The sequence below is a fragment of the Lactuca serriola genome, chromosome 8 (genome assembly GCF_051521515.1).
Source record: "Lactuca serriola cultivar US96UC23 chromosome 8, Lser_US96UC23_V15, whole genome shotgun sequence".
Taxonomy (NCBI): domain Eukaryota; kingdom Viridiplantae; phylum Streptophyta; class Magnoliopsida; order Asterales; family Asteraceae; genus Lactuca; species Lactuca serriola.
In genome coordinates, this window is record NC_136415.1 from 38644690 (window position 1) to 38662566 (window position 17877).

The 17877-nt window shown below is 34.0% G+C and overlaps 2 protein-coding genes across 2 annotated transcripts; one reads left to right on the forward strand and one right to left on the reverse strand.

Annotated features, from left to right (window-relative positions):
- The first annotated feature begins 342 nt into the window (after positions 1–342).
- Positions 343–6172, forward strand: LOC145065564 (uncharacterized). The gene is made up of 18 exons (XM_079012587.1): positions 343–707; positions 1119–1228; positions 1334–1492; positions 1596–1661; positions 1763–1852; positions 1941–2246; positions 2343–2440; positions 2550–2585; positions 2663–2783; positions 2859–3095; positions 3818–3913; positions 4315–4419; positions 4496–4630; positions 4715–5082; positions 5196–5289; positions 5354–5512; positions 5589–5747; positions 5852–6172. The coding sequence occupies exons 2-17, from the start codon at positions 1130–1132 to the stop codon at positions 5685–5687; spliced, it is 2268 nt and encodes a 755-aa protein (XP_078868713.1). The 5' UTR covers positions 343–707; positions 1119–1129; the 3' UTR covers positions 5688–5747; positions 5852–6172.
- Positions 6173–6213: 41 nt separating this feature from the next.
- CPK29 (calcium-dependent protein kinase 29) lies at positions 6214–10893 on the reverse strand. Its single transcript, XM_079012588.1, has 8 exons — positions 10047–10893; positions 7828–7971; positions 7445–7597; positions 7238–7353; positions 6995–7165; positions 6755–6882; positions 6561–6660; positions 6214–6467 (listed from the first exon to the last, which is right to left on the reverse strand). Exons 1-8 carry the CDS (start codon positions 10744–10746, stop codon positions 6372–6374), a joined length of 1608 nt encoding a protein of 535 aa, XP_078868714.1. The 5' UTR covers positions 10747–10893; the 3' UTR covers positions 6214–6371.
- Positions 10894–17877: the final 6984 nt, after the last annotated feature.

Consider the following 17877-nt stretch of genomic DNA (forward strand, 5'->3'; position numbering starts at 1 on the left):
TCAGGCTGCCCTCCTTACGGACAACCCTCGAGTTGATATGACTTGAAAATTAAACGAGCAAGACTAAGTTTAAACTTTTTCAACCCGAAACAACACAAAATGATTAAAATGTCTTGAACCTTAAACCTGCTAATTCGAAACAAATCCATACAAAATAAATAGGTTTGGATAAATTTTTTTAACTTATTTAAATATATAAATAGATAGAATAGGATACAAAAATTAAACAATACAATTAAAATAAAACTGTTTCAATCTTATTAATGTTAAACCGGAAATTAAACAACCCAAACTACCCTGGACCAGGTGGAAAAAAAACATGTCGAACCATTAAGCACCAGAACAACGTAATCGAAATACTGTATTCGTTTTCACTGTCATTCTCGTTTTCTTCGTCTCAAACCCCCTTTCGCAATCTCTCTCTCTCAATAACACCATTTTCCACTGCACTGCTACGCAAATCAAACACAAGAACAAGAAAAATTAATCTCTTCCAATTGGATTATTTGATTCTCCTGTCGTTTATTATTATTATCATCGTCGTATGAGATCAACTTCAAATTCACTTCTTTCAGTTTCAACAGCGCGTACCCGTTTGATACAGATGAATGTCACTGCTATGGAAAATTTCACTTCAATCGAAGAAACTGAAGTCAAATTTTGAAGGATCAGGCAATCTCGTTTCTTCCTATCGATCCGTTTTTTTGGTAAGCTCCGCAGGTCTATCCGTGTATTCATAGAGATTTATTGCCGATGATTACGTTCGTAGGAAATCCGATTGAGGGTTTAGAAACTTATCGTTTATCTTCTGTTTTCTCGCGACTCGTTTTCGATCGCTTAGGGTTTCTCATTCAACTACATGATATTACGAGGCAATTTAAAATTTCCTTCAGTTTGTAAATTGGCGTTTTTTAGGTTCGTTTCTATGATCATTTAGGGTTTTTTTTGATATGAAATACCATATTCCCTTCTCTTCTGTTGGAAAGTTTGAAGTAATGAACTCATTGAAGATAATATTGTATTCACTCCTAGCATCATTCAATCCATTTAAGCTTATAACCTTCTTTTCTTCAAATTCTAGCAATAACTCTATCCATTTTCTACAAAACTTGCTTCAGGAATTTCTGCAATGCACCGTGTGGGTATTGCAGGCAGTGCCTCCAATTCAGTTCGTCCTCGCAAGGAGAAAAGATTTACATATGTATTAAATGATACAGATGACACAAAGGTCAGTGTTCATTCGATTATCTGATCCCTAATTCTGCTTCTCTCTGTATAAACATGTAAAGAACTTCATACCTCAAATATTCAAACACACTTCCTCCTTTTGCAGCATTGTGCAGGTGTGAATTGTTTGGCTGTATTAAAGCCATCAAAACCAGACAACTCAAGTTACCTCTTCACAGGGAGCCGAGATGGAACATTAAAAAGATGGGCATTGACAGATGAGGATGCTACATGCTCAGCTACCTTTGAGTCTCATGTTGATTGGGTATATACTATATACTATATACTTCTTCTTCATTGTTAATATATAAAAACTTGGTGTTGTTAAAAGTTAATGCGGGGGCATATTTGTAAATTGGAATATACAGGTCAATGATGCAGTCCTTGTAGGAGGGAATACCCTTGTATCATGCTCCTCAGATACTACAGTCAAGGTTTGTCTTCAGTGTAAGATTAAACCTTTTAATCAATGTATCATTATGTATACAAAATTTTAACTAATATTTATATTGTTTTTCATGTTTTCCACTACTAGACATGGGATTCTTTTTCTAATGGAACTTGCACAAGGACTTTTCGCCAACACACAGATTATGTCACTTCTCTTGCTGCAGCAGAAAAAAATGTAATCTTTTTGTCTTTCTTCAATTATATAAACATCATGAGCATATATATAGTAGTTTATTCTTCTTTTTGTGTGGTTATTGTTGTAGAGCAATATTGTTGCATCTGGTGGATTGGGTGGTGAAGTGTTCATATGGGATCTTGAAGCAGCACTTGCTCCCCTCACCAAGTCCAGCGAGGCAGCTGACGAGGATCGTCCAGGTGGCACCAATGGGTCAGGAAGTTTACTACCAGTTACTAGCTTACGTACAATAAGCTCAAACAACAATATTACATTGCAAACAAATGCACCTCAAGGATATGTTCCTATTGCTGCTAAAGGACATAAAGAGTCTGTTTATGCATTAGCAATGAATGATACTGGAACTCTTCTTGTTTCTGGTGGAACAGAGAAGGTAAAAACTGTAAATCACTCTAAATTCTGTTGTATAAGTATTTACTTTTTATAAAACTTGTCTTGTTAATATTTAGAATATATGATTTTATTGTAGGCTGTGCGTGTTTGGGACTCAAGAAGTGGCTCAAAGATGATGAAGCTTAGAGGGCATACAGATAACATTAGGGCTTTGCTTCTTGACTCCACAGGAAGGTTTGTGTTCTTTCAGAGTTTCTTAAGTTTTTAAAATTTATATTTTCTTTGTGTAATTAAATTATTAGGTTATTCGGTTTTTTAATTCTGTATAGTGTCAATGATGCAGGTTTTGTTTATCAGGATCCTCGGATTCTATGATCAGGTAGTTTCTGTGTTTAAATATTTATGCTACTCATTTTTTTTTAAAAAATATTTACTTTTTTTTTTATATTTTTATAGATTATGGGATCTTGGACAGCAAAGATGTGTGCATTCATATGCAGTTCACACAGATTCTGTTTGGGCACTTGCTAGCACTCCTACATTCAGTCATGTGTATAGTGGTGGAAGAGATCTTTCTGTAAGTCCATTTTTTTTAATATATTTCAATGAAAGAAAATAAATAATTTATGTTATATTGTAATGTTTTTTATAGTTGTACTTAACGGATCTTTCAACAAGGGAGAGTATACTTCTTTGCACAAAAGAACATCCAATTCAGCAACTAGCAATGCATGATGATGGTATTTGGGTTGCAACAACAGATTCTTCTGTTCATAGATGGCCTGCTGAAGCTCAAAATCCTCAAAAGGTGTTTCATAGAGGTGGCTCTTTCCTAGCTGGCAACTTGTCTTTTTCAAGAGCTAGGGCTTCTTTAGAAGGATCTACTCCTGTGAGTTTTTATAATTTTTCATCTTATTTTTTTTAGACTTTTTGTCCTTATTTTGATGTTTCATAACGATTTTGGTCCATCAATCGTTAGATCTAGCTACTTGGTTGTTAAGTTTTGTAAAATGACAATTTTGCCCTTGGACAACCAGGACCAAACCTGAAAAGCAAGTAATACCATAGGGACCACATTTGTAATTTTTGCTTTTTTTTTAGTTAACGTTTTATAACATTTTATATGTGCATATGAGTTTAGAATTCTCTCTAATGTAATTAGTTTATATTGTAGTAGATTGAATTATTTGTTAATATATTAATATAACCTATTATCTATATAATGTTATAAACCTTAATAAAAAAACAATAAAATGCTTTAAACTTGGTCTATGTGGTATAATGTTTTTTTTCTTCAGGTTTTGTCCTTGTGGTCAAGGGTAAAATGTTCATTAAAAAAATGAACAGCCGAGTAGTTAGAATCGTTATGGAACATAAATATAAGGACCAAAATTGGAAACCAAATTCTATAGGGACCAAAATTGAAAAAACCATCTAAACTCAGGGACCAAAAATGTAATTTACTCTACTTTTAATCTTTCATCTACATATATAGCAAGTTGTATAGAATCTTTACTGTTTGTATTCGCTTATTTTTTTATTTTATTTATTTATTTATTTTTTTCTGTTTATTACTCAACAAAAAACTAAAGTAATTTGACATGTATGTAGGTTCCTGTTTATAAAGAACCAATATTCAGTATTAAAGGAATTCCAGGAATCGTGCAATTTGAAATTATGAACAACAGACGACACGTTTTAACCAAGGTACACATTAAGGGTGCGTTTGGTTGTGGAAAACTGTTTTCATTTTCTATGAAAATGTTTTCAGAAAATAGAGTTGAGTTTTCATTTTCAATTTTCAATGAAAACGCGTTTGGTTGGAACGGGTGGAGATTTCATTTTCCATCTTAGAAATTTGGAAAACTGTAAAAATCACTTTTCTAATTTACATACAATTTGGAAAACTGAAAATTTTTATTTTTTTAGAAAACTTTGGAAAAATGAACGAACAAAACGCGTTTTCAAAATTTCTATTTTTCTTGGAAAATTTTCCTAGAAAACTGGAAAATTTTCTACAACCAAACGTACCCTAAGTTTTTCATTTTTTTCCTTTTAAAAAAAAGTTCACACTTTTTAAAAGAGAGTAAGAAATGTGTCTTCTATAGGATAATGCTGGTTGTGTAAAGCTTTGGGAGATCACTAGAGGTGTTGTCATCCAAGACTATGGACAGGTGTCATTTGAAAAAAAGAAGGAAGAACTTTTTGAGATGGTACGTTAAGTTTGACCATTTCATACATCTTCTCTTTGACCTTGACTTTTGACTTTTGACTTCCATGATTGTCCAGGTCAGCATTCCCGCTTGGTTCACTATAGATAGTAGACTCGGAAACTTATCTGTCCATTTGGACACCCCACAGTGTTTTTCAGCAGAAATGTATTCTGTTGATCTTAACATCACCGAAAAAGCTGAGGACGATAAGGTAATTTCATTCTTTTATTCATATATATACATATCAATAAAATTTTAGAATAAATATTGATTTCTTTTTCTTTTTATATTATAGGTTAATTTGGCAAGGGAGACACTGAAAGGACTATTGGCACCGTGGCTGTCTAAAAAGAAACATAAATTTGGTCCCCAAAGTTTGGCCAATGGGGAAGTGCCACCTGTCAGGGATAGGGATGTTTCTTCTAGAAGCATTACACTCTCAAAAGTTGAAGTAGATGGAAACAGTGAAAACGATTCTTCAGTTTACCCTCCGTTTGACTTTTCAACTGTATCCCCACCTTCTATTATTACTGAGGGCTCACAAAATGGTCCATGGAGGAAAAAAATTACTGAAATGGATTCTACAGAAGATGAAAAAGATTTACCTTGGTGGGTCCTTGATTGTGTTTTACATAATCGTTTGCCCCCTAGGGAACACACCAAGTAAGTAGTTACATTTTCTGTTACGTTTCTGTTACATTTCTGTTACATTTCTGTTACATTTTCTGTTACATTTTCTGTTACGTTTCTGTTACATTTTCTGTTATGGTTTTCAGGTGCAGTTTTTATTTACAGCCGTATGAAGGGTCAACGGCTCAAACTGTGACACAAGGGAAGCTTAGTGCACCTCGTATCTTAAGAATACATAAGGTTAGTAAGGGCATTTTGGTAATTTTTGACAAGGATTTGGCAAATAAATTATTTTTTGTTTTAGGTTGTTAATTATGTGGTGGAAAAGCTGGTTCTTGATAAACCAATGGAGAGCTTGGCGATTGATGGAGCTTTTGCCACTGGAGATGGATCTTTTAGATCTGGAATGATAAAACCATGGCAAAAACTTAAGCCTTCAATAGAAATTTTATGCAATAATCAGGCAAGTTTTTTTTTTTTTTAAATATTAATATATAAAACATTAGTTTGTTATTTATTATTTATTTATTTATTTACAGGTCTTGACACCTGACATGAGCTTAGCTACTGTTCGTACTTATATATGGAAAAAAACCGAAGATCTTGTTCTCAATTACCGAATTGTTTCCGGAAGATGAATTTTATGTATCCAGAGAGGTACTATTGTGAGTGATTTTGAGCTTCCAAGATTCTTGGAGGTAATCATCTTTAAATCACATTTGTCTTATAGAATAGCTATATTTAGTTGCATGTTATTAGTTTTTAAATAAAAAACTAAAATTTTATTTTTTAAATCATGAAGCATACACGAAGAACCTCGGGTCAAATTCTGGTCAAAGAGCTATCGAGCATAAAAGAAATAGCAGAAGAAGATGATGTCAGAAAACCACCACATTGTTTAGTAGTATCTATAACAACATTGTCACACATGCCAACCAAGTAAGTTTGTGTTTTGTACATCTTATTGATGTGTTATTATTTTTGTCTGTTGTTTTGTTTTCAATGGCTTTACTTAAAACTGTCTGTTTTTTTTTAGAAATAGAACTAGTATTATGGGTATTTGGTATGTAACCTACAGTTGACCACAAACATTAATTTTAAACCCTTGTAGGAAATTTTTGCATATTACTATTCACTTGTATTTACAAAACAACCACGCATACATTTATGGAGCAAAATCCAAGAGAAATAGATAGATATATGTTTTATGCACACATATGATTTGGAGAAAGCTCAAAAGGGTACATTCTTCTTCTTATTTTTTTTAACCCTTGGCTATTTATTTACCACACAACATTTCACTCAACCTCAACAAACAAACACTAGAGGCCAAGTTCTTTTATTTTGCTATTTTCACCTGTTTCAACTGTTCCCTTCCTCATCATTGTCACAAACTCATCATAGTTGATCTTCCCATCCTGCCATCAAACAAAATCGAATCACCCAAAATGAATATAAGATTAAAAAAAAAGATTTTTACTGCTTTACTGTGATTGTTATTTGTTACTGACCTTATCGGTGTCCACATCATCGAGGACTTCATCAATGGTTGCTTCATCTCCCATTCCATATTCTGTCATGGCATGTTTCAACTCATCTCTAGTGATATATCTATAACAAAACCCATGTGTAAACGTAAACCAACAAATACTATAAATGTTTTTTTTTAATACAAATGAAATATAAAAAAAGTGAAAAAACAAACCCGCTATTATCTTTGTCGAAAAACTGAAAGGTTTTGTACAAATTCTCTTCCCTATCAAGTTTATGTCGATGCATTGTTGCAGCCACAAACTCTAGATAATCAATCGTTCCATTCTTATCAACATCAGCCTATTATTAATATTAAATAATAAATCACAATCAATAAAGTTATAAACATGGACCAATATTTTAGGAATTCTACACCTCACAAGTAATGAATTGACTTAATATAAGAGCTTACAGCTTCCATGAGTTGTTGTATCTCTGCCTCAGCTAGCCTTGATCCAAGCTTTGAAAGTCCGGTTTTAAGTTCTTCATATGTTATGGTCCCACTTCCATCAGTGTCCATGTTGTTGAACATCTGTTTCAATCCCTTTATCTCTTCTGTTGATTCTAGGTTTTCCGCAATAACCTGTTTTTTAAAAAAAAAACCATTAAAATAAACAAAACCCATTTTTTTCTTGATGAAAGTAAACATATATACCTTTAATGCTAGCTTCTTCAACTTGTTCATTGCTCTGAACTGCTTCATTCTAATCAAGACAGCACTATCTATTGGTTGTTCTGATGCATCACCATTTTCCTTGAGCCATGGGTGTTCTGAGAGGTTGATTTCATCCATGGTTATTATTTTTTTTTATGTTCAAGTTTTGGAGAAAAGTAAATAAGATGTTTTTTTTGGTATACTAACCAAGGGCTGTATGTGCGCTGATACGTTTTTTAGGATTTCTGGTCAACATTTTTGTAATTAAATCTTTCGCACCATCGGATATAGATGGCCATGGAGGGCTTTGAAGGTCGAGTTTACCTTCTAATATTTCTTCAAATATTACCTTTTCAGTCTCTGAAATAAGACAAAAAATAAAAAAAAATCTTTAATTTTCCCTTCTTAAAAAGAAAGGTTAATGTTTATAAGAGTAACAAATTGTTGTAGTTTATTTAAACATTTAGGAATTTTTTTTATGAATATTAAACTTTATAAGAGTGATGTTTTATCCATTTATTATGAAATGAAACCACTTTTATTATAAATTTAATAAAGCATAGAACTGAAGGGAGTTAAAGAAGTTACACCTCCCCAAAAAGGAGGTACGCCGCTAAGAAGAATGTACAAAATGACACCGGCACTCCACACGTCTGCCTCCTTTCCATAACGACGTCGTAACACCTCTGGTGCCACATAATATGCACTTCCTACAATTTCTTTATAAATCGTCCCTAAAAAATGAATTGCATAAGATATTGTATTTTAGTATCTCTAAAATGCCACTTAAATGAATCCAAATTCAAACAAGAAATGCGTAGATAATAAACCACAACGTTTTCGTTTAGACAGTTTGATATATCTATCTATCTACATCTCAACTGTAAATGTTTTTATATATATACAAACGTACAATCAAGATTATTATTGCATGTCCCATACATTGTATTTTCTAGATATTGGTCAATTTCTTTTGATGAATATCACATCATCATATATATATATATATATATATATATATATATATATATATATATATATATATATATATATTATTGATATAATGTGTTCATATGATTCTTTAACATCTTGTTAAGTCGTGCATGATTATGCATGAGGTGATGTCGATGGGCACTTTCAAGACTTTCAAGGGCACCAACACAAAAGTTCATTGACCTGGTTGACCTGTCATTTCATAATTGACTTGTTGACTCGTGTGTATTACACGTATTTAATAGTCACTTCGATATCAATCATATGTATTGTCAATATTTTCATTATAAAAGTTTTACTTTTAAATCAACTTATACACAACCAAATAATTGGTTAATAATTAAATATATGAAATACTTTTTGATAAGATTAAATTATAAGACTCTCACTCTATAATCGTCCTCACAATTTTATTTTTAAAAACTATCAGAACACATTTATATGAAAATCCCTTCAAATTTTAAGACATCATAAATAAAAAATATTGAAGTTTTTCATTCAAAATGAGTAATAAAAAAAAATTGTTAAATATCTGGATTAATTGTATTTCCGTCTTATTAATAAAACATTATTTCTTAAATGCTTTTCAAAGGACAAAACTAAATAACCAATATTTAGCAGTGATTTTAGTGCACAAATAGATGCTTTGACATGCATTTTGGTAAGAAAAATAGTTATTGTCATCTAAAAAAAAATATAACAATACCTATTGGGTTGGTAAAAAAATGTAACATCCAATTTCAATCACAGTTTCTTTTATAACTAAGTTATTAATCCATGATATTAAGAATGGTATGGTGTGAACTCCTTTCCACTAGTTATTAATGAACAGTTCAAATCATTTGAGGTGATAACAATAAATGTCTTCAAAGAACTTTTGTGTAATAAAACTTTATTTATTATTATGTTGTTATTGAAAGATATTTTAAATATTTTGTCATTAATCAAATACTTGTATTAAATTATTGGCAAACTAAATAATATATATTTTAAATATATGTAAAAATATGAAGTTACTTAATTAATTATTGGTTCTTGGAAACTTTTAAAATTAAAAATAAAGTTTCTTCTTCTTCTTCTTCGATCAAATATATTAAACCAACAGCATTTAAAAAAAAATAAAAATAAAATTACAAAATAGGGTTAGTCAATTGCGGGATTTGAGGCCACCTAGCCAATAAATTTTAAGCTTCAAACTTTTTATTAAAACTTCAATAAGACTTAACATTATAACATAACTGTTTTTTGGAATTTTATTAACACGAAAAATAAAGAACTTCGAAAGCTACAAATGTTCTAAAATGATGTTAACAACACATCTTCAAGTTTTATTATCACTAATATGTGAGATTTGATGTTAGAATTAGATATTTTTTAATACAATATGTAAACCGTGTTTTATAATGTATAAGATTTTAGTTTTGTAACAACAATAAAAATGGTATTATGTATCTGTCCATAACACAAATATTGAAATGCAATTTCAATATTGTTACATATGTTTTATATAACAATTATAACATAAATATTAACATTCTTCAAAATTATAAAATTAGAAATCAATTAATAACTATTGCCTTCAAAATGGGATTTGTTCTGTTGTACAAAATATATTTCCTCACTTTATAAAATACGTTTCAACAATGATTCCTTTACTTGAACCAAAAGGAACGTACCAAAACAATATACTTTTGCAACGTTTTAAAGCCAAAATTCAGTTACAAAAGTTAATTGCATACATAGATTTAGATAAGTTATATAAAACATATACTAATTTAGAATGAATTAATTAAGAGGATGAATCTTTAAAACTAACCTTCTTCAATGAAGACTGAAAGCCCAAAATCAGTAGCCTTCAATGGCGAATCTTCATCTTGACTAACCATCAAGAAATTTTCAGGCTTCAAATCTCGATGCATAACCCCCATGAAATGACAAACATGCACCACATTCACAATCTGTCTCCCAATCTTGGCTGCTTCTTTCTCAGAATAACTCCCTTTTTTTGTTATCCTATCAAAAAGCTCACCTCCACTACACAACTCCATAACCAAATGCACACTACTTTCATCTTCATACGCACCTCTAAACTCCACAATATTTGGTTGCCCAGTTAGATGTTGCAGCATCATAATCTCCCTCCTTACATCATCCATATCCTTCTTTGTAACAAGCTTCTTCTTTGATATCGATTTGCATGCATACTTCATACCTGAGGCCTTTTCAGTGCAAAGATACGTGATACCAAACTGTCCTCTCCCTAATTCTTTCCCGATATAGTAAACTTTCTTTAGATCGACGTACTCCTTTCCTAGAATAGACCCTTCTTCATGGTTTTTGATGGTTTTCTGTGGGTCGAACTTACTGGGGATTGGATAGTATGTTCTTTCTTGATCAGGGATGAAATGGTTATGATGATCATCTGCAGGAGGAAGATGGTGATGAGGGGGTGAAGGTGATGAAATCGGGATATCATGGCTTCGATGAGGTTTTAGGAAAGACCAACAAATACCCATTTGAGATTGAGGTGAGATCTGAAATGGGTTTGTGTTAGATTTTGGTTTTTGTAAAGATTATGATGTGGTTTGGGTTGATGAAGACGAAGGTATAGCTTTACTTTAGATTCTATTTGCTTGTACACGCCTTTGTTGGTTTCTTGATTCGGACTTATTAGCCTTTTTATATCTCAGGGGATCGTATTGCATACGTCAAGCTTGTGTGTGTAAGGTGTTTGGGATTGTAGGCGGAGAAACTGTCGCATAAAATGACACTGGTGTTTCAAAATAACTAAATTTGATCAATGCAACGATATTTCTAGCTTCTCCAAAGGTTTAAATCATTGACATTATGAGGAAATATTTTACTAGCAATATTTTTGTTTCACTTTTTTAAATAGCTAAATATTTCATTAAAAACTAACAAGAAGATAAACCAAATTACAATGAATATGTTTCACTAATGTTTTCCACGGACGATCAAATGGATTAGACAGAAGAATAAATACAATGAACAAGGCCAAGGGCCCACATATACAAATAAGCACACGGGCTATCCAATTGGGCTATTAAATACAAAGATAATACAACAATAATAAGGCCAAATATGATTACTAAATAGATGTCGGCTAACATCCCCTGCAGTCAGAACGGTAGGTTTCGAACGAACGTTCAGACTGGATCGATAGGTAGAAACGGAGTGGAGGGAAGACTCTTAGCGAATATGTCAACATACCGAGACGATGATGGAACATGAAGAAAATGAACATGACGGAGAGCATCCTTGTCACGAACGAAATGAATGTCAATCTCTATGCGCTTGGTGCTGAACACGATTAGAAGATAAGTATACAATACTTATATTATCGCAATAAAGTAGTGTAACTCCAATAGAAGATTGCGAAGGCAAGTGGTTTTAGCAACCACATTGACAACACTATGATATTCAGGTTCTTCAATAGATTATAAAATACTAGCTTGTTGCTACGAAAATGAAGATAAAAGGTTTTGGCCAAGAAAGACAAAATAACCGGAGGTGGAGTGATGAGAAGTGGGGCAACCAGACCAATCAACATTAGCGTAAGCAGTAAGACCACACATATGTGAAACATAAAGTTGAAGACCATGATCGAGAATGCCCCACAAATATCGACGGATACATTTAAGGGCTGTAAAATAGAGTTCTCTGGGATCATGCGTGTATAAACTTACCTTGTAACGTCACAAAATTAAAACCAAAATTTTTTATTTCTATATTAATAAAACCGTTATCCAAAACAATATCATAAAAACCATAGTGAACTCAGAGTATGTCAATAAACATCCAAATACATCAGAGTTATATAAAATGCGGAACAATGTGGTGTGTGTAATACAGTCATTCTAAGCTCTTCCCTTTTGAAATCGAGTTACCTGAAACATAAACTGAAAACCGTAAACACAAAGCTTAGTGAGTTCCCTAAGATACTACATACCATACATATCAAACATATAATGGGCCCCGCCCGTCATCGAGCCCCGCTCGGTAAACAAATCTATCAATCATCAAGCCCCGCCTGACATCAGGTCCCGCTCGGTATACATATAAACACATAATCATACAATATATGCAATATCACAAATATAAATAGCATACAGGATAGTCATCGGGCCCGGCTCGGTAAACATATAAAGCATATCACAGGTAATAGTTACGCTGACAACTAGCATCCTAAACATAACAACCATTGGCCGCCATTGGTGCCTTCGATCCACTACACACAGTGAGGAAACTCACCTCTAACTGTTGAAATTAGGGGTGAACATGGTGCGGTTCGGTGCAGTTTTTGGCCAAAACCGAACCGAAAACCGCAACTTGGTTTTTGAAATTTAGAAACCGCACCGTTCGGTTTTTATGCGGTTCGCTTTTTTTTTTTTTTTTTTTTTTTTTTTTTTTTTTTTTGCGGTTTTGTTAGTTTTTTTTGTTTTCATTTTGCCTTTTTACTAAAACTCAAGTAACTCAACGAGTTACTTTGACTCAGATGAGGAGTGCTAATTATTTATTGGAGATGAACCGATACCACCACCTCTTGGTTTGAAATCAAATTACATAACCATTCATCAAACATGTTTCTAATGGTTGAACATAATACGAATTTAATATAATATTTGTTTCACATGCACATGCAATAATATTATAAATATCACTGACTGTAAGTTTAAAAATATAGAATCATCATTTGATAGATAAGATAGATATTTATATTTATAGAAATTTTAATTGTCATAAGTTCTTGGTTCTTACAAATATCAACACTTTATATATATATATATATATATATATATATATATATATATATATATATATATATATGCGGTGCGGTTCGGTTTTTTGCGGTTTTTGCGAGACTAGAAACCGCACCGCATCGTGTATTTTCGGTTTTTGCAAAACTAAAAACCGCACCATCGGTTTTCATTTCGGTTTCGGTTTATGCGGTTTTTTTGGTTTTTTTGGTTTGCGGTTCGGTTTTTGCTCACCCCTAGCTGGAATCTCTCAAATAAATCTTTGTCCGTTGGTCTGGAAAATCCCCGCGCTAACATCATCAAATAATCTCCAATTAATAACTGGATCTCGAGCCTTATTCAAGAATCTAAGCCACTTGACTAATTTCCAGGGTAAAAGACCATTTACCCTTTTCCTTACTTGACCCAAAACCAAGGCCCAACCCAACTACTCAAAAGGCCCAAATTTCTTAAATGGCATCACAAGGCCCAACTTCCAAATTGGGCCCAAAAACCACTATGGACCTAATCCCAAGAAAGTTCATAGTCTATCCATGACCCAAAGTTAGAAGTCCAATGGCCCAACAAGGTTCAAATCCTAAAAGCCCAAAATATGGCCCAAACCTGAGGAAGTCAAACTGAAAGTCAATCTGCTGAGTACGCGGGGCGTACTCAGCTCGTATGCTTAACGTACTCCTTCCGAGGCCAGTACGTGCATCGTACCAACTAGGTACGCCCAACGTACTGCCCAGACCACCAATCCACTCCATTAAGCACTTAATCAGTTGAGAACTCTAACCAAATTCTCAGATCTGATCCTAAAGGACGAATTGACTTAATGGGAACCAACACTCCAAAAGAAGCTTAATAAGGCTCTTAACACTTGCATGGACCAATATCTTTCATAAAGTTCGCATTTTTATAAACAAGGGACCTCCATGGAGCTAAGATATAACATCCATGGCTTCTCGAGTAGATTAAAAGCTCAAATTTAGCTCAAAAGACCCAAAATGCATAAACATGGTCCCAAACTAGATCTAGCATAATGAACCATCCAGTAGAGAACTTTATACCTCAAATGTCTTGCAAAGATGATGATGAATCTAGATCTACAAGCTACTCCAAAGCAACCACCAAGAGTTCTTCTTTTTCTTTCACTAAAACACCATTAAATCTCACTTTCAAGCTCAAAACTCACAAGAGGCACTTAGGGTTTCATTTTTAGGGTATAGGGTGATGGAGGCTACTTAATAATATGTCCAAAGGTGGTTTAAGTTGTTTAAATAGGGTGCAAACCCTAAAAATTAGGGTTAGCCCAATCCTTGCGTACACCTAGCGTAATCCCACGTACGACCAGCGTACGTGGGTGAACTCACGATCGTTTGAGCCTAGTACGCTTAGTGTACTCTCTGTATGCCCAGCGTACTCGGCTTTGCCCCAAATCCTTGTTAACTTCAAATGGCCATAACTTATTCGTTTTAATTCTGAATCCGACGATCCTTATATCCACAGAAAGGTAATGAGAAGCTCTACACTTCAATTAACTTTTCCGAACTAAAATCCAAAATTCATAAAAGTCCCGAACTGCCACTTTACCGATATAGTCTTAGACTCCAAAACACAAACCAAACTCCCCGATCATCTAATCTACATTATCCACACTCAAAGGGGACTAAGTCTCTTTCCCAAAGGCCCCAAGCCTTATGATAATTGGTTATCGGGTCACGACCCTGAATTATGAAACGATTCGAAACAAGGTGTTCATACTTGCTGAACAACGTAAGTAATGTTTAGTCTATTAAATGTCAGATATTCGTAAAGCTCTTGCAATGTGACATCCCCAAATTCACAGTCATTTTAAAATTTTTATTTATGCTTATTAAAAATGAGAGTATCAATTTTAAAGAAATATGTTGTGGAATTTGTTCCCAGAAAACATGATAAATATATTATCAAAGCAATTTCCGAAGAAATGTATTTTGTTTATATTAAAACTTTGGGATGTCATTGTCAATACAAAAACACAAGCATAAACAGACCTTACATTCATTTACACTAATGATTTACATCCCCTTTAATCTCTCAATGTAATGTGTCCTCGTATCAATACTTGTGATACAAATAAACTAAGTGGGTCAGGTTGCGAAACCTGGTGAGTACATAGAGATTTCAATCCCATAATGTTATATATATATATATATATATATATATATATATATATATATATGTTTTAGAGCTCACAATATATACAATTTCACCTCATATAAGTAAATTTACCCCACCCGTCAATCCTCACAATGACATGATCTATACTCTCGGATCTAAAATTAACCTCTTTAGTTAATCCATACTCCCAGATCAGGTATGTCTAATCCATGCTCTCAAATAAATAACTATGACCATTCCATACTCTCGGACTAGGGACAATTGACTATGTCTAATCCATGCTCCCGGATTAATGACAAATAACTATGTCCTCTCCATACTCTTGGACTACACCGAGCGTAGCCTCGGAGTATGCTGCACGTACTCAGTATGCTGCACGTACGAGGTGCTACACTGCACATATGATGAGGCAGGTGTCAGCTTCGCATGCGAGGCCATGGGGAGAAAGCAAGGGCCGAGATGGTGCCACGTGGCACTCTTCGCATCAGCCTATACATAACTTCTAAATTTTGTAACTTTCGCATACGAGCTCCGTCTTTGACGTTCTTTATATTCACGCGTAGGTAGCGACGAAATCTACAACTTTCGTTTAGACTCTGTCGGCTAATTTTAAATTTATTTTTAAAATTATATTTTAATAGGCTTAAACAAATAAAATCCGTTAAAATTTCATTACTTTGTCATCTGATATCCGTTTTCGTCTGTCTTTATATATTTGGGCTCCTATTAACGAGATCTTTGATTCTTGTTTAGATTGTATTGGCCAAAAATCGATCGATCTAAAATTTGAATTCCGGACTGTGCACTGTTATGCTAAATCTTAAAAAAATCATAACTTCCTTATACGAAATCAGATTTGTAGTGAAGCTGACGTGACGATAAGTTGACATCACTTTTTAAGTGGGTTGAATCTGACCACTCCTCATAACCTTATCAAATACACTATTATGTTTTGGGTCATGAATGACCGATGATTATTGGCTGTTGGTCGAATGGGTTGAGACCATGGGCTTAATGTCGTGGGTCGACCCATCGGTGTTTTGGAGTGCTGTCCAAGATACGCGTTATATGGAAAGTTTCCTAATTCTTTGTTTAGGAATTGTAATCCAATATGAATTCTAGATCTATATATGTATGCGTTGATCATGTATAGAGGTAGGTCAATTGTTAGAGTTTTTGTGATACTGAATTGCTCTGATACCAATTAAAGAATTAGTTTGGTTATCAATTGATCGGGAGCAAGAGGTTGTGGCTCTGATACCAATTAAAGAATTATATCAACCAAACTAACACTTTGATTGTATTAGAGAAATTCAGTATCACAAAAACTCTAACAATTGACCTACCTCTATACATGATCTACCTCTATACATGATCAACGCATACATATATAGATCTAGAATTCATATTGGATTACAATTCCTAAACAAAGAATTAGGAACTTCTTATGCAAAACTGTTGCTTTTCCTCCAAGTATTTAATACCCCAATTATTTATTAATTGTTTCCTCGATCAAGAACACGTTTTGAAGAAAACAATTGTTTTCTTGTGGTCCAATTAAAGAAAAAGCATTTGGTCCTATTGGTCGTCGTTTCCATTTTCTTAATTGGAATCATTATTTTATTGCACATCTGTTGAAGAAGGTGTGTGGTTTGTTGTTGATTATTCATGGCAGGAGACGGAGCGAATCTGCCCGTGAAGGAGGCACACTCGATCTCGTTTCAATTTCCGCAGCTGACGCCATTAAATTACACGATATGGAACATGCGTATGAAAGTTTTACTCGGCATTCACGGCGTGTGGGACGTGGTTGATCCGGGTTCAACGGATGCAAAGAGAAACAATATCGTGATGGGATTATTGTTTCAATCAATACCGGAAGATTTAATCTTGCAAATCGGGAATCTCGCCACTGCTAAGGAGATGTGGGATGCAATCAAATCTCGGAACATTGGTGCGGATCGAGTGAAGGAAGCACGTTTGCAAACATTGACTTCGGAATTCGAAAGTTTGAAGATGAAAGATACGAGCACTATTGACGATTTCTCTTCAAAACTATCGGGACTTGCGACCGTTTCAGCGACACTTGGAGGAACAATCTCACAAGAGAAGTTGGTGAAGAAATTTCTTACGAGTCTTCCTAGTCGATTCATTCACATCGTAGCAGCACTCGAGCAAGTTTTGGATTTAAAAACCATTACTTTTGAAGATGTAGTTGGGCGGCTGAAAGCTTACGAGGAACGGACTAAAGAAATCGGCAAAGCATCCGATTCCGGTGAAAAGCTACTTTATGCCAAGACCGATAACTCAAATCGAAACCAAGACTCAAGCCGTGGGAGAGGACGTGGTGTATACCGTGGGGGACGAGGCCGAGGACGTGGCCGTGGTCGAGATAACACCCAAAACCACGATCAAAGGGACTCATCAAAGAATCGTGATGATCAAAGACGAAAAGGCAAAAATCATGAACAAAGAGACCTATCAAATATTCAGTGTTACCGGTGTGATAAGTTTGGACACTTTGTTTCGCGATGCCCGGAACGTAACAGGAAACATGAAGCAAATCTCAACGATGCCCGAGAGGAGGTCGATCACGAAGAAGGAACATTTTTTATGATGCAAGAGGAGACAATCTTCCTAAATGAAGACAAATACATTCCACCCAAAGTAGAGGCAAATCAAGAAGACGACGATATGTGGTACCTCGACAATGGGGCAAGTAAT

Bases quoted from the DNA above. Each gene is read 5' to 3' on its own strand.
- LOC145065564 (XM_079012587.1), top strand. From the start codon at position 1,130: ATGCACCGTGTGGGTATTGCAGGCAGTGCCTCCAATTCAGTTCGTCCT. The intron at 1,229-1,333 runs GTCAGTGTTCAT...CTCCTTTTGCAG, and splicing joins ATGATACAGATGACACAAAG to CATTGTGCAGGTGTGAATTG. The intron at 1,493-1,595 runs GTATATACTATA...TGGAATATACAG, and splicing joins TTGAGTCTCATGTTGATTGG to GTCAATGATGCAGTCCTTGT.
- CPK29 (XM_079012588.1), bottom strand. From the start codon at position 10,746: ATGGGTATTTGTTGGTCTTTCCTAAAACCTCATCGAAGCCATGATATC. The intron at 7,972-10,046 runs GTTAGTTTTAAA...TTCATTTTTTAG, and splicing joins TTCAGTCTTCATTGAAGAAG to GGACGATTTATAAAGAAATT. The intron at 6,661-6,754 runs GTTTGTTTTTTC...GTTTTGTTATAG, and splicing joins TTCGACAAAGATAATAGCGG to ATATATCACTAGAGATGAGT.